The sequence below is a fragment of the Etheostoma cragini genome, chromosome 1 (assembly GCF_013103735.1).
Source record: "Etheostoma cragini isolate CJK2018 chromosome 1, CSU_Ecrag_1.0, whole genome shotgun sequence".
Taxonomy (NCBI): Eukaryota; Metazoa; Chordata; class Actinopteri; order Perciformes; family Percidae; genus Etheostoma; species Etheostoma cragini.
The window spans coordinates 16,531,806-16,555,266 of NC_048407.1; the positions used below are offsets into that span (position 1 = coordinate 16,531,806).

A 23,461-nucleotide genomic window follows, 5' to 3' on the forward strand; every position below is an offset into this window, starting at 1 on the left:
ATATGCTGTGCAGAGAAAATGTGATGGCATGCTGGGCTGTATGTATTCCTGTCAAAGGGGTGAGTGAGAGTGACCCCCACTGGGTGTACTGCAGCAAGTTCCTTCTGGCTGGTCTCTGCCACCTCCTGATGTGCCTGGAGAAACTGGATGAAAAGCACTTCCCGAGTCCACAGGAGTACCAGCAGACCCTCAACTTCACCAACCTTCTGGTTCGCAAGGCGGAGATGGTCTACAGTAGCCACTTGTCCTACTGGTCAGCACTCCAGCCAACACACAGAAATTTAAAAAATTGTATATACTAGTTCTGGTTTTATTTGACTGGAACATTGTGTGCGTTTTCCTCTCATTCCTTCCTTCTCCTTGGACCAGCCCGCCTCCCGTAAAGAGGAAGAAGAAGAAGGCGGCGAGCTGCTGGCTCCCCTGGTGGTTTGTGTTCCTGGGTTGGTTCCTGTTGGTGTCCATCAGTGGAGTATCCACTTTCTTCACCTTGGTGTATGGCTTGGATTACGGCAAAGAAAAGTCAATCAAGTGGGTCATGTCTTTGGGCCTCTCCCTGTTCCAGAGCATCTTTATACTGCAGCCTCTCAAGGTGTGTGAAGAAAAACTCAAAACTAAATTCTTTCCAGCATGCCACACTAGATACAGGATAATATGACTATAGTTAAGATAATTTTCTTTCTTGTGGCTTGTTTTGTTCACAGGTTCTAGGCGTTGCTGTGTTTTTTGCCCTGCTGCTGAAACCTGTAGCTGTTGAGGAGTCTGAAGAAATTGAGCAGGTGAAGTTAGGTAAGAAAACCATTATCTGTTACCAGAACAGGTGCTGTTGGTGAAATACTGTGTAATAAGTGCTGTGTTCAAAAATGTCATGTCTGCTACAATGTGTCATGCATTATGTATATCTTTTCTTTGTCTTTATTGTCAGTATTCATCTGATACCTGCAATGTTTAGTACTTAGATCTGTTTTTAATTATCCTTAAAGCTGGAACAATCAATATTTTACATTAACAAAGCATCAACTGAGTACTGTAGGTAACAAACCAACAGAGAATTAACACCCACCTCTGTAGTTCCGCTCGGCTCTTGTTGTTGTCTTTTAATGCATTTGGTTTGGTTTTACAGCCCAAAGTTAAATTGTTTCTGTTCCCTCTCAAAGTGTTATTTACGAATATAACAGGTAACGTAACCCACTGTACGCGACCGGCTCAGCACCAAACAGCAGAATTAGCAACTAGCTGGTGAACATATTGGAGCATTTATCTGTTAAAGAACCACGTTTTTACCTGAGGAGTTGGTGAAGACCAAAAACCGAGCTAAAACAGAATAAATAATAGACTTACATTCAATTAAGTTGCTCCAGGTCTGCTGTATGTGTAAATACGCAAATGTAACACGTTGCTAAAACATTTTTCCATGACAGCTTAAAAGTTATATGTCAATGTTCTTTTCACAGTTTGTTTCTGCTGCCCTCAAGTGGATTACATTTTAGTTAATACCAGTTTAACAGCTTTTCCAGAATTATAATAATATTTAAATAACACTGTAAACCTAAGGGGAATAATTGAGTAGCTCCAATACATTTTATTCGCTTTAACAAACTTCTTACAGTCTTGTCACTCAAAACTAAAACTTTCATAATAGAGTAAATATATAATATCTGTGACAACTAAAATTTTATAAACTAGCAATCACTCCAGAGTAGATATACTGCCTTTTATGATAAAATGTGAGATGCCGGATTGCAAGATTTGAAAAAGCCCGTCAATTTCCTTTATTATATAACTTGTTAAATCCAAACCACCTATTCGATTAGATTAGATTAGATTATACTCTATTCATCCCACGACGGGGAAATTTTGTTGTTACAGTAGCAGCATTTTTCAATAACAGCAAAAAACAATAACACACAAACAAGTAAGCACACAAGAAATACAGGCAAGCAATAGACAATAAAAATATGGTAGACTGAGTAAGTAAAATGGCGTCAAAATAAAGGCATTTTAAAGTGCGGTTGCCATGATAAGAGAAACAATATTGAATTCATAATTCATTAAGCAGACAGAGGTATACATTCCATTTTGTTTCAGGTTGACTGCAGAGAGCTCTGATGTAATGATGCATATGAAATAGTAAAAATATTTGCTTTGACAAATATAAACTACTGACCCTTTTAGTTTCTTGCTTCTCCCGAGTGATTTTTTTTCCTTAAGTGTATCAGTGCATTCTTCCTTCAGTTAAAGAGCAGTAAAGTACTGAGAGTCTTACTGCACTTCTTGTCTATTTAACAGAGCAACAAGACAAGTGTAGACGGTACTCTGGCAGGGACACACTGTGAGAAAGCTGTATTTAGCCGGATAAGCTGTCTTCTCCAACAGGCGGGCTGCGATCCATGGCACCCTCATCCTCACGTCTTCAACACTCTTTTGCACTTATTATTAGTTATAACTGTCTGGATATATATATATATATATATATATATATATATATATATATATATATATATATATATATATATATATATATATATATATATATACACATGCAGAATTTCCAAAGCCGGAAATGGGAGTTAGAGCAAATGAGTAATTAAATAACTGTTGTTCTAGCATATCAAAGTGTTGCTTTTTCCAAGTAGTTTATTATCCTTGATGATGTGTATGTAAAGAAAATCTCTGGTTGCTTTACTTCAATTAATGTCAACATACAACATCAGTAGACTCCATTTAGAGCTTTAAGAGACATTGAAGCACCTTTAGATATAAAAAACTGTAAGACCTATCATGAGTTCTTTGAGGTATTTTGAGAGTAAACGGTCTTCAATAAATCAATAAAGTAAACACAATTAACAAGTCATGGAATAGAAGCCCTGCTAGAATTATTGAATGTCTTTCAGATATACTTTATAAAAAGTATGTACACAATCTACAATATCAACTTAAAAAAATGTTTATGGTCGTCATTCAAAGACATCAGCCACAGCCCACTGACTAGATGTAACATTGTATTACAGCTTTTAGAAGAGTGAGAAGGTGCTTTAATGTAATATATTTGACAAGTGGGAGCTGATTATTAATTAACCACTTTTTTAAGCTTCGTGTCACTGTAATACATGCTGAAGGTGCATGTCATGAATTTTCGTCTTACAAGCCTACTTTTATGCAGTTCAGCCTGTCCTGTTGAATGATTGATGTAGCAGAATGACATTAAAGTTTATGCTTTTGGTTTGGGAATACAAGCGTGTGTAGAGATGCTTTAATGCCTTGTCTTAGACATCCTGTGCTTTGTTTAATCACTTATTTATTTATTTTTTCATTAATTGTATGTATTGTTTGTGAGAACTTGAACAAACAGATCTATATTGTCTTTATTATTTAATATCCTAATGCATTTAATCCATTGGTGACTTATAACTGAAAGAACTGAAGACACACAGTAGCTGATGAATCTGTAAACTGTCAAAATCAATGTTTTGTGCCTCACTGTCACTATTATTATTATATAAAGAATATATCTGTATGCATCTATAATGAATTACATGATAAATATATAGGGATTTTTAAAGATCAAAAATAAAACCATTACCTTACCTAAATATACCATATAATGGGAGAAAGAATGAGACTACTAATTCAACATATGTTGTTTTTCCTGATAACCTTTCAGATAAACCGAGCTTCAGCATCAGTAGCTGTACATTCTGTTTAGTACCTTTTGGGTGCATGTTGTATAATTTTTCTTTACAGCACTCCAGTAGAGTCGCTCAACCCACATTCATGTCAAAGTAATTGGCTGATACACACCTTCACCGAATAAAAAGAATGGTTTGATGTCATACCGCTGTTTATTCTAAGCTAATAATGAATGCCAGTAGTTTGTTAGTAAAGAAAAGCTGCAAAACTCATTAGCTCAGCTATGTGACATTGTGATGCTTAAAGGGGAACCATGACCATTATTTCCATACATGTTATTCCTATGGTCTATGACAGTCCAAAAATCTTAGTGAACATGAACCGTTCTCTCCCAAATCCTAAGTATGTGCTAAAGATCAAATTTGTAATGCCGTCAAGTATGATTTATGAAACGGCTCCATAGACAATGAATTGGGAAAGATGTTATAGATGACACATAAGATAATTTGTTTATTAGTCCCCAATGGGGAAATTACTGCACTACACTCTGTGTACACACTTTTGTTAGTACTCACACACAGGCCTGAAATATACACACATGCTCAGGACCTATACATGCACTGATGTCAGAGTGAGTGGGCTGCCAGCTGAACCAGCGCCCTGAGCGGTCGGGGGGTACGGTGCCTTGCTCAAGGGCACCTGGCAGTGCCCAGGAGGTGAACTGGCATCTCTCCAGCCACCAATCCACGCTCCCAACTTTTTGGGTTCATACGGGGATTTGAACCAGTGACCCTCCGGTTCCCAACCCAACTCCCTATGGACTGAGATACTGCCACCCCAACATACAAAGTACTGAGAGGGGAATGTTCTTTGTATGGGTACACTTTCTGTTTTAGAAATGGGAACAATAGAATAATGCTCATTTGGGTAAAAAAGAAAACAAACATGCTATAGGTCCAAAAAAATATTCTCTCAATTATGCTCTCCTTCATTGTGTATAAAGCAGCTCCAGACTTTATGCTTGAGGACATCACAAATACTTACTTCTCTGGCTTCTAGCTCTAAGAGAGAGTAGCTCATGTTCACAAATATCAATTAAGCTTTTTCTAGGCCATGGAAATAACATGTTGAAATTCTTAATTTAAGTCATGATCCCCTTTTAAACATTAACAAGTCAACCCAAATAATGTATTTTAAATATACTGTACATGTTTATAAATTTTACATCGGCTTCGCGTCAGGGTCCTGATTACCCTGTCCGGGTTGTATTTGCTATAACGACCTCCTCGCTCTACATTATCCCTTCCTTAACAGCCGTCTCTTGTTCCTGTGTAGGTTTAATACACACATATGTTATGGATATAGACTACCAAACACTAGACTTTGAGTCCTCCCGCCCAACCGTCAGTATTTGAACCACCATTATAATTGCATTGAGTAAAATGTACTCTCTTCTCGATCAGACAGTGACTTGTCTTTTTACAGACATTTAATACTGATTGTAAGACTAATGAAGAGTCCACAAAAAAAGACTATGTCTAAAAAAATTTCCAATATGCAATGACCTCTACAGTCTCAACAGAACTGCAGATTAATCTCACCTTTCAAGCTATTTATCTATCTCCAAATGTTAATAGGTAATAGTCTGAATGCTAACAGTTGCCACTATGACCACATTCCCAGCAGCCCTTACTTGTGTCCTCTTAAAGAAATGGTTAAGTCTGAGTTTATCTTCATACAGTTAGAGGTCAGCAGGTAGAATGTGTCTCAATATGATGTAGGGTTGTCAAGACAGTTATTAGGATCCATGAAGAAAGTAAACAGAATCGGATCTGAAATTTAAAATAAAAACTAAACATCAACAATACATAATCCACTTCATCTATAACTAGAGGCTTGTTGTGGGTCACTGCTAATCAATATTTTAACATAGTGAATAATTTCACTTTACACTAAGGACCTCTGCTGGTTACCATTCCACATTACAGAATTGTAAAGCAGAGGAAGAGTTGTAATGAGATAATGTAAAAAAAAAAAAAAAAAATCTTAACATCTTCCAGTTCCAAATAATCTTTTATTAAAGTTTTGTTTTAGTATACAGTGGAAAAAAAAATTTTTTTAGCAACAAGACACCATTTTGTCTCAATGTCTCATGAAAGAACAATCCAACATAGAAAAGACAGTGAGCAGATCACAGTTCTGTAGTGTTAACAATCTTGCTCTACTTAATCCAACACATGTAAAACCTATCAATAAACTAAGTCTATCACCTAGCTGGAAAGCTTTTTAATTTGCTTTCCAGAGATTGCTGAATCACGTTTTCAAGGCCATCGTCCATTTGCCATGCAAGCAGAGCTGGGTGGAGTTAGGTTGCAGCAACGCGTCACGTCTGTATGACAACAAAACCTTGTCACTCCCATTTCTCCAGAAGAAACAGAAACATCAACCTCTATTGCCAGTACAGGTGTTTTTACCACCAAATTTCAACTTTGGGCTAAGCTAAAAAAGCAAAGTCTAATCTATCAACTGAGAATCAATACAGGTAACATGTATCCAGTCTTGATGGACAACAAATGCATAGTCCTAATACAGACTGGCAAGGCATCCGATGAGAAATGGTGACTAAGGCAAATGCAGTGTTGCACATACAAACTAAGACACATGCACACACAATCACCTCTAGGGTCAGAATTTACAGTATATTACATCAAAGTAGTTTTCTGTGTTGTTGCTCATGTCTGCACACATTTTGCTTGTAAATAAAGTACTTTAACAATACAAGGGTGCATGTATTTGAAAAGACTGACATTCAAAGGGGAAAAAAAAAACCAATTATTTGGAGATACTGTTTAAAAAAAAAAAAAAGATTTGTCAAATATTGAACAATAACTCCCTACTACCAAACTCTTTTGCTTTACCGTTTAATCATTCGTGTAAATGGGTCTATATATCATTATATTACAGATTTCCATACATTGTACCCCTGTAACAGGTTTGACATGTGTCCTCCTGAGCTTTGCCTGAAGAGCTCATACACCGCTTTTTCTAGCATAAATAAACCTTGAAGAGAGGGAGTGTTTTAAAACATCCTTTCCACAGTGACATAACTGCATGACAGTGCAATACACTGAAAATATGGCTTCCATCAGTCTCTATACCTTTATGCAAAGAAAATAGTTGTGTATTGTGCCCTTAGCTCAGAAACACTCTAGCCTTTGTTACAGTGAGTGACTGAAACTGGGGAAGCCAGTTGGGCTTGTTTGACTAGTCTGAGACAGATCGGATCGACAGTGGTAAAGATCGCAGCAACACGGCATGTGCAAAGTAAAAATCAAGGCATGTACTGTAAATATTTGTCAGACCCAAAAAGTCCCCCAAAAGTTACAATCTAAGTTAGGTTAAATAGTAGATCACACAGACAAATTGGAAATGTTAAAAGTCAGTGTGACCTTAAATGAAGAGTGAACAGTGGCCAACGTCCACATGATTTCATGTAAGAATATATATTATGTGCCCTGTAGAAAAAAATTAAAACATGTGGAGGTCACTGGTACTGCCAACTGAAATGAGAATTCTGTGAATTGACAAGGTCATATTTATACAAATGAGGTAACAATCCATATTTGTTTAATATCTATTTAAGATTACTTCACCATGGAAGGTGGAGTACTATCCAAATCTGATTCATAGCCTCTGAACTGTGTAGTTGATGGCACAGGCCTGTGTGTGTTTGTGTGTGTGTGTGTCTAGACCAGTGATATCAATTAGGTCTTCTTCTTCAGCTCCTCGAACCGCCTTGTTAAGTCGTCAAAATCAATGTCATCCGAACTTGTGGTGTTTCTGCCGAAGGAGGACGTGGGGAGTGTGTCGGGAACAGAGGGGAGTTCTGGGAGAGCGTTGTTGTCAAATAGCTGAGATGAAGGGCCAGGACCTGGAGAGTAATATATGGTATTTAATCCAATTTATGCAGCGGTTTATCTGGCAGTTCCTACAACAGCAAAAAAACTACCTGTGGTGATTTTCCAACAGGCAATGATAATTACTTTGTGTGAGAATGTAACCAGCACATACTGGAAAGTCAGAATAGCAGAACTATCTATACTACTACTCAACAGGAAATGTAAATATAGGAATGGACAAATGCTTACACAGAAGAGGGATAATGTTAATACTATTTCAAAAATGAATCTAGTGAGATCCTATAGTGTTCTACTTCATCATATCCTATAAAAAGACAGACCAACAATGAATTTTATAGAATAGTATTGCCTGGGATGCCTCTCTGAAACAAACCTCCATTGTTGTACAAAAACCTTTAAAAACACATCAGCAACAATGGCACTGTAAATCAATACCACGACGTTCCCAACATATACACTCTCTACTCTTGTTTGGATAACATCTGCTAAAAAACTACAGTGAACACCTGTTAATGGAACATTTTTAATTTTTTAAATACAAAGGCATTTTTACAGGTCTTCAGCTCAATTTAACCCTAAATAGGGTTATTTCTGACACTAACAGAAATATAGAATACAGGCAACCTTAAACTTTAACTGTTGGCAGAACTCACCTACGGCCTGCGAAGGAACAAAAGGTTTTTCAGTTAGGTCATCAATCTGAAACACAGAAAACTTGTAAGAGATTGTGCAACCTTCATACTGAAATAAAATAAATATTATATTTGTTAGTGTTTAGAAAGAAATAACAATTTAATTCAACGATACAGAAGAAAAGACAAACAGTAACAAAATAAAATAAAAGGGAAAACAACAGAGGATTTTTTTTCTAGCCTCAGCTGTCACTATTATAATCCCACTCAGAGCAATTGATCAAGTCAAAGTTAGTAGTTAGTGTAAGTATTAACGATCCATGCTTACTTTATATTGGGCCTACTCTGAGATATAGTATAAATAAGTAGAAAACAGGCAAAACTGCAAGCATGTTAAATGAACTGCTCTTCCCTGAGTGGTGCCCTGCCCTGTCCGTCTGTCCATCTGTGGGAACAGGAATGGGGCATGGATGGGAAGAGTTCAGTCACTTACAGACTCGTATGTGGGGGGACAAGAGGGCAGCTGAGGGGGCAGCCCGCCTCCCATGGGGTGCTGAAAGTCATTGTAGGTTCCAACTGGCGCATTATACGGTTCCTGGAGGAAAACAACAGTCAGGTACAAGTCAGAGGGAGGCAGTTGACTACTGTAAAACCATCATTCTCATCTATTTTAGGATAAGAAAGTACAATTGTTTTGAGATCATACATCACATTTTGGATGCCATCATCGCTGGTAAAACTACATCTTTCTCACATCGACACACGGTCATATCTTCACAATAACCATCTTCAACGCAATAATCAGCCATGGCTGAGAAGGACTAACTGCTTAGAAATGGGGCAACATTTTAACTTTACTCTGCAATAAAAAGGGCCATATTTTGTTTATTCAAATAAAAAATTCAAAAAATAAATCACTAAAGATCCTCTATAGACCTCATTTCTGGCAGTTTTAGTTAGAAACAGTTTCAAGAGAAAATTCCTAAACTGGCCAAGGTAACATCTCTGTAGACTTCTTTGAGTAACCAGGACATGAGCGTCAGTTTGGTTTGGGATGTTCTGGGGACAGAGACGCATTTGGAAGTGCATTTCCGGAAGTGCCGGGTACAATGACGCGTTCCTTTTTTTTTTTTTGCGCAGGTCATGTTTTTAAAGACACTGTCCTGTAATGTTTTCAAAAACTGAATTGTGACTAAATCTGATGTGTACGTGTACTCACCGTCCCCACCGAAATCAATGCCTATGAACCAAGACATTGATAATGAAAACACATGTTGCTGTTCAGTTTTAAAAGAAAAAAAAGGAATTTTTGGATGCTTTGAGCACCACAAACAAAATTCCAATAACCTCTGTCATGGTGGGATGGTAGCCAAAGTCCTTTTTTGGTCATATGGGGGAACTTTCCATAGTTAAGAATGTGGCAAAACCTCAAATAATGACCATCTTTTTAAAAGAGGTTGTTGTATTTTAAACACAGGTTTCAAATCATTAAAGTAAATGTTTGTTTCTAACTCTGTTTAAGGATTTATAATAATTATCAAGACAATATTATACATCCCATTCATTTTGGCAAAAGTAATTGCAGTCCATGGTTGGTACATATGACTATATACTGTGATTTAAGATTTCATTCATGTAGCTTACTCCTATGAAATGAAAATGAACTCTTACCGCTCCTTTGGGAGGTGGATAGTTGAAAGCTGTTGGCATGGGCATATGCATGGGCATAGGCATGGACATGGGCATAGGCATAGCTGCATTGGGAGCAGTGAAACCTCCACCACCCCCTCCTCCTCCTCCTCTTCCAGACTTCTTGTCATTGTCCACGTCAATCAGGTTTGCATCCTCTCCGAGAGACACCTCGGGCTGTCCGGAGACAGGGGTGGATAAGTGGGTAAATAAACACAATGCATGACTTCATCCTTCATAGTGAGTGAAAACAAATTCTTTGAAGTCTTACCCGGACCATAGCGTCAGGTTCATATGGCACATTGTAGTTCTTGGCGATCTCTATCAGGTAGCGCTCCACCAAGATCTTGGGAGGGGCCTCCACGCCCAGTTTATGCATCAGCTATAAACACATCAGATATTTGATTAGATGCAGCTAAAACATTACTAGGCTAAAAGGTTCCTGCATTCTTGGACAGTCGGTCAGCATATAAATTGCCTACCCTATCATTGACTGTGCCGATCTGGTTTGTCCTGCACAGCTTGCCGTACTCCTTGCTATATTTTGCACATAGCTGCTCAGATACCTGATAGAAACATTTTAAAATAAAACTGTCAAGAGTAACAGATTAAAAAATAAATGGACAGAACTTGTTCAATATGGTTGTAAATGCCATCAGTGCTATGTTATATCTAGACGGTACTTACAGTTCTTAGTTCAGACACCTCTGCCTGGAGGCGAGGAGCTGCCCAGATGAGAGTGGACACTGCCTCCTGTAAGCCTGGGTCCAGTTCCCTGAGTGAAGAAACAGAAACGGGGTTAAAAAGAAAAGGCCATGATGACAGCCAGAGATAAAGTTAATTGCAAAGTGAAACCCCCACATTCCCCATAGTCAATTCATGTACATTGTACATATAGGTAATTGGCTCGTTGGCCAAGTTACTTACTTCATGGACTGAATGAGACCAAAGCGAGTCAGCAAGAGGTCACAGTAGAGCTCCAGGATCTCCATGGCTTCCACCATATAGTCTTCTCTGATAATGTGCTCCACACGGATTCGTGCCCGCTCATCCTTACCTGATGACAGGTAATCTGCAATCTCTTTTCTTGCTTTTTGAGCAAGCTCAGCTTCAATTAAAATGTGTGAATGGAAGTGAGAAAAGGTAAACTGTCATTCGTTGGGAGAAACAGAAAAAAATGGAACAAGAACCCACTTATTTCACATCATCAACTGTAAGAGTAGTACCAGGGTTTTTGTTGTGCCCAATACTTACTTTTCTTTTTCTCAAGGAGTTTGAGTCTGTTAATGACCAGCCGGAGGTTGACTCTCAGCCTCTCTGCTTTAAATCCTCCTCCCAGCATGATGATAGACAATCTACAAACAGGAGAGCATGAGAGGAGCAGAATCCATACATACAGGAAGCATACAACCAAAACCAACCTACATAACTAGTCCATTAACCTCGACTCCACCACGGATCCAGTGAATCACTTGATCATGTGAGCATGACCAACCCATCACAACAGAATGACTTCGCAGATTTAGCTACTCATAACAAATACAACACACGCGAACACTTTAGGCACCATTAAACGTTTGAAAGCTCAAATTGGTTAGCCTTAGCCTGACCCGACCGACAGCTGACGCGGCTACCTAACGTTATTATCTTATCTAGCTAGGTAGCTAGCTATTTAATTTCTCGGTTTTTCATTTCTTCACCAAACCACACGATAATATACGTTAAACGTTTAGAAACCAAACTCAGTGTCTGTGTTGCTGCCCTGACTTTTAGCTAGCTAGCCTTTGCTTTGTTAGCAGTCTGTTCTGTCATCCCTCGCGCTAACTAACGTTAGCTAACGTTACCTAGCTTCTAACGCTAGAAGTCAAAACAAACTGATGAACAAACTGAACCCACTTCAGCTAGTTTGAAGAATGGTACAATTTTAAAGCGATTACCTGTTAATAAACAGTTTCTTTTACTTACCTGTAAATACCAGTGAAACGTACACCAACTTGTTTGGGTTTCTGTCTGTTTCGTCGCCCGGTTCACTTCCGTAATGATCTTTAGTGACATCCATACAGTCTATGGTGACATCATGGGAATTTACCTTAAGGGGGCGTGGTCTTAACACTTTCTGTCAAACAGGAGTCCACCAGTGAGATTTATTTTTAAATAGAAACCCGTCACTACTTACAACTTAAAGTAGTTTTTTTTTTTTACTTTTACGTTATTATATTTCAGAGAAAACTATGACATGTTGTATTGCACAAGATGGTTACCTACAAATTACACAAGCAAAAAAAAAAAAAAGAGTAACATTTTACATAGAAACACACTCTCTAAAGATAAACATGAGATAAACTACCCAGAAGTATAAAATTAGCTCCACCTCCACTAGCTGCTTTAAATGCTGCTTATATGGTACTTTGTCTGTAATAATCAAATATAATACCTAAAAACCATAAAATAAAACTCTGAGGCGTAAATCTGACGTCACTCACATCAAAAAGAGTGAGGTCCCCTACATTTCAAAAACTCCGAAAGGAATTTTAAAAATTCATAAAATAATTTGTATGCCCTTTATAAGAAAAATGTTGGTTCTTGTAGGAATTTTACAGTCAGATTGAAAATATCTTTTCAACCGATTGTTACATATGTCAAATCTTATCCTAAAAATGTATCGTCTTTGAGAACTTTTTACTGTGGAATTCATTTCACTTTTTTCTTTTCCTTTGTAAAGTATGTATCTTAAAACTCTTCCCTTACTTGTAGTTAGTTAATGTTACACATTGAAAGAAACCATTCTTCACTATGTGCACTTTTCATTCTACTTGTATAATTAATTTATGTATCTGATACATTTGCTTGTCTGACCAAGGCAAGATTATTGCTCATACACCTTGATTTCACACAACTTAGTATTTCAGTATCTTTGATGTTCTGTGGCTATAATTTATAGTCACATGCACGCACAATTTCACAAAAGGAAAGTGCTCTAATATTTTAATGCGAAACATTTATTATTAGTTGAAAATGCTCTACCCACTGCCTAACAAATACATCTGGGCATTTGATTTATTTAAAAGGAAAATGGAAACGTTTAACAGGGCATTGCGAGATTTAATATATATCAGCTTTTTTTCCCTAATAAAAAAAGAATCTTTACAATAAAAACGATCTTCCATAGCAAACCCTCACAGTTGTTATAACTTGAGTTTGCTGACAGAAATCTCTTTGTGTTTCTTCTTCTTTGATGACTGGTCCTTTGCACTTTTGATCTGACTTTTAACCTGGTCCTGCAGTTCGGAGAAGAAGGCTTGAGAGGACCGCAGAGCCTTGTCCTTCCCTTCGTCCTGAGAAGAGAGAAACACTGTGTTAGTTGGATCATCTCAGGAACCTACATAGTTTAATTTATTATCTAAGAATCAATGTAATGGTTGTATTGGCATTAGAAGGTGAGTCGTGCCTGGGTAGTGGAAGCAGATACATGCTACCAACACATAAGTAACCAAGTATCAACACTACAATGTGAGAGTACTCTGTAACATGTAAAGTCCACCATGTAAAAAGTATTTTAGCTAAGTTTTTAAAGTTCAAAAATTTGTTATACAGATAATTAGCTTCTATCACAGGGCATTCACAGAGGAGGGCCGACACAGGCAGTCTGCACGAGGCCTTAGTGATATACCACTACATGTCATGTCATGTGATAATTATTACAGATGTGTGTAAAACAAGATTTTAATGTTGTTGCTTGTTGAGAGGCAGCCAATTTGAATTATTTTATATACTTTAGAGTAGTTTGATGTGTGCATGCATCATATTTCATAGTGTTCATAAGTTCTGTGTGTAAAATGTTTGTCAATAAAGTAGCTAGTGACTATAGCTTTCACATGAGGTGCAGTAAAAAGTACAATATTTCTTCTGAAATGTTGTAAAGTATTGAGTATAAAGTGGCATAAAATGGAAATGCTGTAAATAAAAGTGAAAAAAGTACCTAAAAAAACAGGTAAAGTACTTAAGTAAATATAGTTGGTTACTTTCTACTACTGGATTCAATCTGTCTATTTTCAACATCATTATGTAAATAAAATTCACAGATGTTGACTTCGAAGAAAGAAAAACACACACACGCACACGGTCTACATCATCAGACACATGACTCAACTGGGGCAGAGGCAAATTCTAGAAGTTATAAAATAGTAGAAGTTATAAAATATATATATTTTTAGCAGGCTGATTTTCTACTCTAAGGTGTGTGACAAATACAGACACTGACTCTATACCGTCCTAAGCAAAGCGTTTAAGAACATGAGCAAAAACACTCACCTTCAATATCGTGGCTTTGCCTCCTTTTGTGAGTTTTTTCAGGTTTTCTGTGACATCAACCTTGGATGGCCTTTTGTTCTCGCCAGTTTTACTGGCCTCTTTAAGTTTCTGTCTTATTTCTTTCTCCTTGATCTTTAGACGCTTCACTATCTTCTTGTGGCGCCTGTCACGCTTCTTGTCTGTTGACGTCTTCTCAGTATCACCCAGAACATCTCCTGCTTTGTTCTTCTCCTTTGGTTAGAGAAGATCATTGTTAGACACACCTTAACTAAATGTACCATGATATAAATACATTTTTAAAAATGGAAAGATGACAAACCTTGACTTCTTCTGGTGCGAGCAGCACGGCATCACTAGCGCTAACTGGAGCCACCTCTTCCATTGTGATGGTTGGCAGGTTAGACACCACTTTGACCTCGGGAACAGGCTGTGGACAAAGGGAAACATTAATGAGTACTTCAATAACTGCAGCTTTTCTCAAAGATCTGTTAAAATATTGAATTGCCTTATTGTATTTCTATTTCACTTTATGCATTGGCTTCATTTACAGACATGTTTTTTGAGGGGATGGCATTGATATATGTTTACGTATGTCTCAAAACATCTAATGCATTAAGAATCACAAATTAAATTGAATATATCACTAACCAGACTTAGATCTAGGGTAAAAACCCTACACAATACATTTTTGCTAAATAAGCCTGTAATTTCTGAGTGTTGACACTAACTTCTACAGGTTTCAGATGCAGTCACACTCAATAATTTGTCAGGATTTTTGGCACGTTCGTGATGTCAGGGGGTTAAACTTACTGGTTTAGGTGTGAAGTGGAAGTTGGAGAGAGCATCCAACTTGAGGAAGAGTGTGTCCATGAGCTTCTGAATTTCTACATGGGATGGGTTCTCCTCCTCTGTCTTTTGCTGAATTTTTGAAAATAAATGCAAAAGGAATGATGATGCAGGTTCATATACATTGATGTATTAGTAAAAATAAGATAAATGTAAAAGACAAACCTGATTCTGCTTGAGGTATTCCTGCTCATAGACTTCTGCTAGACTCTGTTTGCTTTTCTCATGGTCCAACGTTAGCCTCTTCTTGTACTCAAATACCTCCTCTTTGGGTTTCTCCTTGCGGACCACATCATCAAACGCCTTACAAAATCACAAGTCAGAGGCACTGGGTTATAATCAGGCAACAAAAGGAAAAACCTTTTCTTTCTTATTTTTCATACAATGTAAAGACAAGCTATTGTGACTAACCTGGTCTTTAATTCTCTGTTTGATGATGTCTTCAAGCTGTAGCGTGGTTTCCTCTGTGATACTAGGGGCTAAAACAGCAAAGATAAATTGTTGTTGTCTGATTTAAAATAGCACACAGAAAAGCCATTTTAATAACCTTTATTAAATAACAAACATAAGGCTGGTGTAACGATATGTATAAATCCAAAATAACATACAGTCAGTTGCCAACATGAGAATGCAACACACAAAGTCACCCACCCATCCTGGATGTCTGCTCAAACTCCACATGTTCCTCCAGCATGCTGTTCTCTGGACGAGTCTGTGCCGTCACCTCTCCGGACAACTGCCAGGGCTTTTCCGCGAGAGCTGCTTTCTCCAACTCGTCGATCTTCTCTGACATCTTAAGATGAAAAAAAAAAAATTCTGAACAAAATCAGCCCTTTGCTAAAACATAAGGAGTTGCATTGATAGGAGCTTGTTGCCTCAGGTACCGTTAAGACATGAAACATAAACCAGGAAGTCCACTTTGAAGAACAGATCCATGGTTTTAAAGGATTCTCAGGCTCTTTCAGACATGCAGCCTGTCACGTAAATCTTGGAGTTAGCCAACATGTTGGCCTCATGTCTGAATAAGCGTCATGGTTACTTTTGTAGTTAAATATTTCCTGATTGAAGCACTCATTTAGCATTTTATTCCGTAAAACCAAATTAAACACTGGTGCATTAAGGACGTTTGGCCTAATTGTTACACAGAATTTTTGGGGGGAAATTCCTCAATCAGAAGAATAAAGTATTGTTATAGTATTGAAACGGATATTATGTTTAGCACAATGCCCAGCCCTACAAGCAGCACTGTTGCATTAATAACTTTATGGTCTAAAACAACTAATTAGGACTCTGGTGCTACATTTAAGCCCCACAGACTGGCAAATCAGATTAGAAACACTTGAAACCTGATTACCTTTTCTTGGCGTTTCTCAAATGATGACTTTAATTTAGACTTTGCTGAGCTTGGGGTTTTTCCTCCGAAAATGTCCTCCATGTCCTCTCCCTCACTGTCCTCGTCTCCAGAGAGATTAAAGGTCACTTTCTTATTAGATGCTTTGGTCTTTTCATCCCTGGCAAACACAAATATGCTGGAATCAACCACACATGCTTCTCCCACACATAATGATACGCACTAAATAAAATCACACTTACTCATCGCTGCCTTCCTCTTCACCATCATAATCATCTTCCTCGCCATCTATTTCTTCATCACCTTCTTCCTGGCTTTCATCCATGCTGTCATCCTCATCATCTGCTTTAGCTGGTTCACTCTCCACAGCATCAAAGAAGTCCTTGTACTTTAGGTTCCTGGAACTCTTTACCTGTCAATTTAAACACTAATCAATACATTTTATTCCATTATAACACAATAAAATATGTGAGAACAAGTGATACAATACATACTGTGTTTTTCTTTAGTTTTTTGGTAGAAAGTACTTGATCTAAGTCAAGATCGTCGTCCTCATCAGAGGGCATGTCCTGAAAATAGTCTAGCTCATCTTCGTTCTCATCCTCCTTTCCTTCTCGCTTGTCCATATCATCAAGAAATGACTCCATCTCTGACAGTTTGAAAAACGTATCATCTACCTCAGAGGGAACCACCTTTGTTTTGGAGCATTTCCTTCCAATCTCCTTCTTCTGTTTCTCTCGCTTTTCCAGAGCATCCACATCAAAATCTAAATCTGAGTCCTCATCTGTGTAAGCTCCTGCCCCATCCTCAGCCTCGAAAGCCATTTTCTTAGACTGCCTAGATAGTTCCTCCTCCTCTTCTTCTTCTTCTTCTTCTTCTTCTGCATCATCAGTCTCTACTTCTTCCTCCTCTACCAGCAGTGTTAACATCTCATCTGACAAAGCCTCATCAGCTACATTTTTAAAATGTTCTAGTACGGCGTTGTTCTGCAGCTCCAGCTCCTGCCAGATCTGCTCTTCATCAAAGTTTTCCACCACCAGTTGAGCCAATGGGCTGCCTTTAGAATCTGCAGGCTCCTCAGCTTTGTGGAGGTCATACAGGGTCTTAGTGAGAGAGGTAAAGTCTGCTGCCACTCCATCTTGACGGCTAAAAAGGTGAAAACATACAGCACATCAGTATGGCAAGTATGGTGTATTGTTGAAATTAAGATGGTGTAAGAAGAAACATTATTATTCATCACAAACATAGAATACAATGTAGTGAAATTCAATCTCTGCATTTAACCCATATTAAGCATTAGGAGCAATTGACACACAGATGTGCGAATAAGTGTCTTACCACCAATTAGGATATTTTAACTTCCAAAACTGTTTTGCTCTTTGGCAGTTCTGTTTTGCTTATTTAAATGTCTTTGAGTTCAGGCACAGTGTGTCTCATCCTACATTACGCTGTTATATCAGAGTTATCTGTAAGGTTTGTGAAACTCGATAAACATCAAATGTTGTGAATAAATAAAAAATAAAATAATAAAAAAAATAATAAAAAAAAAATATGACTCCTCAAGTCATGCATCTTAAAAGAATTTTGATATTTAGATTTTGTTCTTCTTTGGTTACACTACCAGAGGAGATTGTTGTTGTTCTAGCAATATCACGATCACATCATCCCCTAACGTGCTGCATTTGATTATATTTTACTTGTTTCTTCCACTATTTCACAACTGTTAATATATTAGGGGCCAGCTGTCCCCTTATTTCAAACATGATTAAAATGTAGTAAACTAAGAGAAAGGAAGTGTAGATGCAGGATAGTTGAGATTTCTGCGATTGTGGGAGTTATATTTGAGTTAACATGTCGTCTTTTTCAGTGAAGTTATGATTTGATAACCTTGTTTAAGGGCCCAATAACTTAAATTGAAAAATAAACCCCACTTTTTTGTTGTCATTGTGTTTTGACTGCTTGTTCCACTACATCTAGGCCCAGAAAAGATACCACATGGTAATTTGGTTTCCGCACAAGTCATAAGTCTAAATACATGCAGTCATCATATCATAGAAGTTAAAAAAGCGATTTGGTAAATAATAAATACCCTCCAAGAAACACGGTGCTGACGCTAGAAGTGCATGCAGTTAGCTTTAGCTCCAGGTCAGCTAGTTCTAACTCGTCTCTTCAAACATGCGTAAACAACATTTAACAGCTTTTTCAACAACACAAAAATACAGACAGCAAACACTTGCCTAAGAAAGTTATCTGGCTGTGCTGTGTTGACATTTATTTTCTTTAAACACTCCTCCAGCACGCTCCTCACAGCTCCACTAGCCATCTTTTTCCTCACATGTGTAACCGTCTGTGTCGCAGATAAATACGCTCGCTGAAAAACTCTTCCACTGCTTTTTGGTTCCGAGATACAAACATGGCGTCCGCCGCGCTGAAGGTTGCAGGTAGGTTTGTGTCAACAATTATTTAACTACCAAACGCATGTTTATATCAGTACGGTCGCCCTCGGTTTCTTTTATTGCATAACCTCAAACGAGACTGCCGCGTTGTTGAACATTAGCTGCGTTACACTAAGTTACTGTCCAAGTTAAACACGATGTTAATGTTAGCGTCATGGGTTTGTTTCGACTAGGAGGAATGGCATAACTTTTGCATAAACCTTACTTGGTTAATTAAACGCATGCTAGGCAGGCAGCCAGACCTTGTTCAAACCGACAGACTTTTATTTTGAAATATAGTGAAGATTCCCAAGATACCAAGTGTCAGGTTGAATTTGAGCAAATGTGTGTACATTGATGCACAAAAATACAGCTAGAATATTTCCACTTTATGGAGTGGTCAGCCATAACAAAACATGTCTTGGGTTCCCTCTGTTAACAACATACAGCAGTTGAACTTGTTAAAACAAGCTGATACATATTAAATTGTATATGCTGTCACTACAGTGTGCAATAAGCTTGCAGTTTTAGAAAGCATGTTCTTACAACTAATCTCACTATATTGTAACCTGTTTATTCAGTGGCAGGTCTTTCCAGATGTTCTCATCTCACAATCATGAGGGCACATTCAACGACATCACCCCTCCATCAGGGCATTCCTGGATCACTGTGGAAGCTGGGAAGGCTAAACCACATTGCCATCGCTGTCCCCGACATGGAGAAGGCCACAGCTCTATATCGGGATGTGCTGGGGGCCACAGTGAGCGACAAGGTGCCCCTGCCCGAGCACGGCGTCTACACGGTGTTTGTTGAGCTCGGCAACACCAAGCTGGAGCTGCTCCATCCTCTGGGGGAGAAGAGCCCGATCGCTGGCTTCTTACAGAAGAACAAGTCTGGAGGAATGCACCACATTTGTATTGAGGTGAGACACAATTGATAGCATGTCGTAGGGATTACACTTAGTGGACGCATACATTGGATTTAAAAAGTCTACACACCACGTGTTATGTCATGTTTTTGTGATGTAAATTTTTTTTTACATCCACTGTAAGTGCAAAAGCTTGAACGATGCCAGGCCCTGACACAAAAGTAGCTAAATAGAATTTAGCCATCACTAATTTTATTATTTACACTTGTGCTTTTCCCACTGTGATAGTTTGAATTTTGTCTAAAGGTGTAAGGACTGAAAATGTTTATTGAGTGAGTACAAGCAGTACTCCACTGGTATTAGAAACAATATTACATAAGTTGTCCACATTGTCTACCTTATCTGAAACTACTCATTCCTCTGTTATCCTTTGGACACCAGTACAGCAAAAACATTACATTTTCTGCACTCCATTTCTTTACTGTTCAGTAAAGATTAGTATAATAGTGTATCAGACTAAAAAAGTTAGAAAATGAATTTACAGATTCCCTCTTGGTTGCAGGTAGACAACATTAACTCTGCGATAGCAGACCTGAAAGCAAAGAACATCAGAACTCTGTCAGCAGAGCCCCGGATAGGTGCTCATGGGAAACCAGTGATGTTTCTCCATCCCAAAGACTGTGACGGTGTGCTGGTGGAGCTTGAAGAAGCATGAACATGTCAGTCTGACAAGGATTGTTCTTAATTGTTAATTCACATTTGTATATTCCACAGTCAGTTTGACAACAAATGTTGATTTTGTAATATCGATCTATAGCACTTAGATTGTGATCTTCTCATGCGTGCCTCAAAGTTGTTCTTCCAGGTCTCTTCTTGATTTCCCTGTTGATTTGGGAATAAATTGTGTGGTGTTTAAGGCATGTCCATTTTCATTTGAGTCACAAGAATGACTTGTCTTCACCCCACTTCACTTCAACAAAAAGTAGAATCTACATACAACCAGAGATAGGAAGTCACTAAGTGACAAATACTGTACTCAAGTAGATTTTTGCCAACTTTTACTCCTTACATTTTAAAACGAATATCTGTACTTTCTACTCCTTACATTTTACAAAATTGGCTTGTTACTTTAGTTTCCAATCATTTCAGTGGAGTTACCGTTATTGTTTTTCACGTAGCCTAATCAATACCGAATTTAATCTAAATGGATGGGTATAAGTTACAATTAACGCACCACTACAAGACTTGACAGAACCATTGCGGCTTGATGGTGCTAACGTTAGCACGTAGTGGAAGGCGACATGATTAAATATGAAGAAAACAAAGCCTAGAGATTCGGCAGACAAGCAGCAAGACATGCCTGATCATTGTCAGCCTTATCTGAGAGAAGTGTTTGAGATAGACATCAAGCATGACTCCTGGTGAATGTACTACGTAACTCTATGGGCAGCGATGGGAAGTAGATTTTTCACATATTTTTAATTTACTATTTATGTTTTGTAGCGACTTTTTACTTTTACTCCGTACGACAAATATCTGTACTTTCTACTCCTTACATTTTACAAAACTGATTAGTTACTTTAGTTTTGAACCAAAGGTTGTTAATTATGTCGGAGAATTGAAAGAAAAGAACCCCACCGGGGGTCGGCTGACCAAAGGATTCATAACAATCCATGCTCAAGGATTTATAAACGTGAGCAAAAGAGGAAAGATATCCCATAAACAGTATATTACTACCTCAATTATAACTTCCTCTTGTAATACAGTTCTTCCTGTTAAAACAGAAGTTTGGAAACACTACCTCATTTAATCATTAGATTAATAGATTTTGGTGTCGGTGTTGTTTATAGACGTCTAGCCCCGCCGGCTGCTGCTATAGAGACCAGTAATTATTTCTCCAGGGTGGAGGACGGCTCGGTTTGATAAAATGAGTTTGGAGCTCGTTGTCAACCTCACTACGGCGGGAAAGATCAGGGTCATTTGTGATTTAATGTCATTTCGCTATAAAGTAATTAATCCCCGAAGTTTGAATCTGTGAATATCTTTCCTACTTTGCTCACGTTTATAAAGATTATGAATCCGTGCGCACGGTTGTGTATTGTAGCCTTTACAATGTTATTTATTTATTTGCAGAAACACACACACACACACACGTTTGTCCTGTTTGATTGTAATAAAGCATCGACAGAGAAGTTGTATCAACAGACACATCTGGGGCCAAGTTGGAAACCAGATCAGCTTTAAATAAAGTCCTAGTCTAGTCCTCACTAACAAGTTTCATTTGTTATTGTTTAAGTCATCAATTCTGATTTCAGTCTAATTGTCAACACAGTAGGCTACTGTACATTGCACTTATGCACCACTACAAGACAACTTATCTGAGAAAGATGTTTGAGATAGTGGACTATGCATCAAGAATGATTCCTGGCCAATGTGCTGCGTAATTCTAAAATATAGGGAACTTCTTAACTAATGTCAGTTTAGTCGTTCATATTTTATCCATTATTTTCTTTCCAGAAGCCATATTTGAGCACACACTACATGTAGATTAATTTAAATGTTAAGGGGAAGATAAAAAAAAGAGGAACTGGATCTGTGAATACTCACAGGATCACAACTGAATTAATATCTTCAGTCCGAATCTTATTAACCTGGGGTCCCAGTCTCTCTCTCTCTCTCTCTCTCTCTCTCTCTCTCTCTCTCTCTCTCTCTCTCTCTCTCTCTCTCTCTCTCTTTCTCTCTCTCTCTCTCTCTCTATATATATATAAATTATGTATGTATATATGTTATTTTGTAGGCTTTTTGGCAGACATCCATTTTAAATGTAGCCAATGACATATAAAGAGCCTTTTTCTCCATGTCCACTGTAGTTTCTCAGCTTGCACTCTAAAAACTGGTTGTCGTCCGCAAAGCTACTTTTACTTTTATATTTATTTATTCCAAGCCTGTACATTATTACTTTTACGTTAAATCAGTTTTAAGTTAAATCAGTACTTCCACTTTTACCAGAGTATTTTTTAACACAAGTATCTGTACTTCTACTTGAGTACAGGAAGTGAGTACTTTTGCCATCTCTGTCTATGGGGAACTTCTCTGTTTAGTAATTCATATTTTATCCTATATTTTCTTTCTAAAAGCCATAGTTGAGCACACACACCAGTTTCAAAAAAGAAACTGGATCTGTGAATTCTCACAGAATCATAATTTAATTCATATCTTTCTACTCAGTCCCAATCTTGTTAACCTTGAGTCCCAGTCTCTGTCCCAATCATATACGTGATGTTTCAGGCCATTGGCAGACATGCATTTACAGTGTAGACAATAGCACTTAAAGAGCCTTTTTTCCTATGTCCAATAAAGTTTCTCAGCATGTACTCAGTAATGTGTGTGGTCTAGGTAGCTTTGCATAAAAAGTGGTTGTCATTTGCAAGGCTACTTTTACTTTTATACTTTAAGTAAATTTCCAAGCCTGTACTTTGTTACTTTTACTTGAGTAAATACATTAAATCAGTATTTCTACTTTTACTGGAGTATTTTTTTATTACAAATGTCTGTACTTTTACTTGAGTACGGGAAGTGAGTAGTTTTGCCATCTCTGCATACAACCATAGGCAGAATATAGGCCAAATTTCCTAATAGGATTCACACTTTGACTACAACGTAGGTATAACATGTATTAAAATATTAAAAACGTGTGTCTTTTAGGTGAAACCGAAATAGGAAACATGCTTAAATTCAGAGTGGTTAAGAGTGCAGTACAGTGAAGTTGGCCAAAGATTCAA

The 23,461-nt window shown here is 37.8% G+C and overlaps 4 protein-coding genes across 7 annotated transcripts in view; 2 read left to right on the forward strand and 2 right to left on the reverse strand.

The window, feature by feature from the left end:
* LOC117950636 (polycystic kidney disease protein 1-like 2) overlaps window positions 1-2,465 on the forward strand; it is a 13,154-nt gene extending 10,689 nt beyond the window's left edge. Inside the window, exons 20-23 of the mRNA XM_034881911.1 lie at window positions 58-253; window positions 370-589; window positions 702-786; window positions 2,287-2,465. Of these exons, the coding sequence (XP_034737802.1) occupies window positions 58-253; window positions 370-589; window positions 702-786; window positions 2,287-2,333 (548 nt within the window). The 3' untranslated portion in view covers window positions 2,334-2,465. The remainder of the gene's footprint in view (window positions 1-57; window positions 254-369; window positions 590-701; window positions 787-2,286) is intronic.
* Window positions 1-11,944, reverse strand: part of ist1 (IST1 factor associated with ESCRT-III) — a 19,666-nt gene extending 7,722 nt beyond the window's left edge. Inside the window, exons 1-10 of one of the 4 annotated variants that reach the window (XM_034882306.1) lie at window positions 11,834-11,944; window positions 11,123-11,223; window positions 10,796-10,976; window positions 10,556-10,643; window positions 10,351-10,434; window positions 10,140-10,250; window positions 9,851-10,045; window positions 8,673-8,774; window positions 8,201-8,246; window positions 7,348-7,558 (exon numbers count right to left, since the gene is read on the reverse strand). In XM_034882306.1, coding sequence (XP_034738197.1) covers window positions 7,392-7,558; window positions 8,201-8,246; window positions 8,673-8,774; window positions 9,851-10,045; window positions 10,140-10,250; window positions 10,351-10,434; window positions 10,556-10,643; window positions 10,796-10,976; window positions 11,123-11,210 — 1,062 coding nt within the window. In that variant the 5' untranslated portion in view covers window positions 11,211-11,223; window positions 11,834-11,944 and the 3' untranslated portion in view covers window positions 7,348-7,391. The remainder of the gene's footprint in view (window positions 1-7,347; window positions 7,559-8,200; window positions 8,247-8,672; window positions 8,775-9,850; window positions 10,046-10,139; window positions 10,251-10,350; window positions 10,435-10,555; window positions 10,644-10,795; window positions 10,977-11,122; window positions 11,224-11,833) is intronic. The other 3 variants (XM_034882297.1, XM_034882280.1, XM_034882289.1) reach the window with 3 other exon arrangements.
* Window positions 11,945-12,993: 1,049 nt separating this feature from the next.
* On the reverse strand, window positions 12,994-18,845 carry mphosph10 (M-phase phosphoprotein 10 (U3 small nucleolar ribonucleoprotein)). The gene is made up of 11 exons (XM_034868931.1): window positions 18,614-18,845; window positions 16,871-17,522; window positions 16,619-16,788; window positions 16,380-16,536; window positions 15,677-15,818; window positions 15,437-15,504; window positions 15,191-15,328; window positions 14,990-15,097; window positions 14,499-14,606; window positions 14,180-14,410; window positions 12,994-13,203 (listed from the first exon to the last, which is right to left on the reverse strand). The coding sequence occupies exons 1-11, from the start codon at window positions 18,697-18,699 to the stop codon at window positions 13,054-13,056; spliced, it is 2,010 nt and encodes a 669-aa protein (XP_034724822.1). The 5' UTR covers window positions 18,700-18,845; the 3' UTR covers window positions 12,994-13,053.
* mcee (methylmalonyl CoA epimerase) lies at window positions 18,586-20,603 on the forward strand. The gene is made up of 3 exons (XM_034868953.1): window positions 18,586-18,817; window positions 19,393-19,733; window positions 20,242-20,603. The coding sequence occupies exons 1-3, from the start codon at window positions 18,790-18,792 to the stop codon at window positions 20,392-20,394; spliced, it is 522 nt and encodes a 173-aa protein (XP_034724844.1). The 5' UTR covers window positions 18,586-18,789; the 3' UTR covers window positions 20,395-20,603.
* Window positions 20,604-23,461: the final 2,858 nt, after the last annotated feature.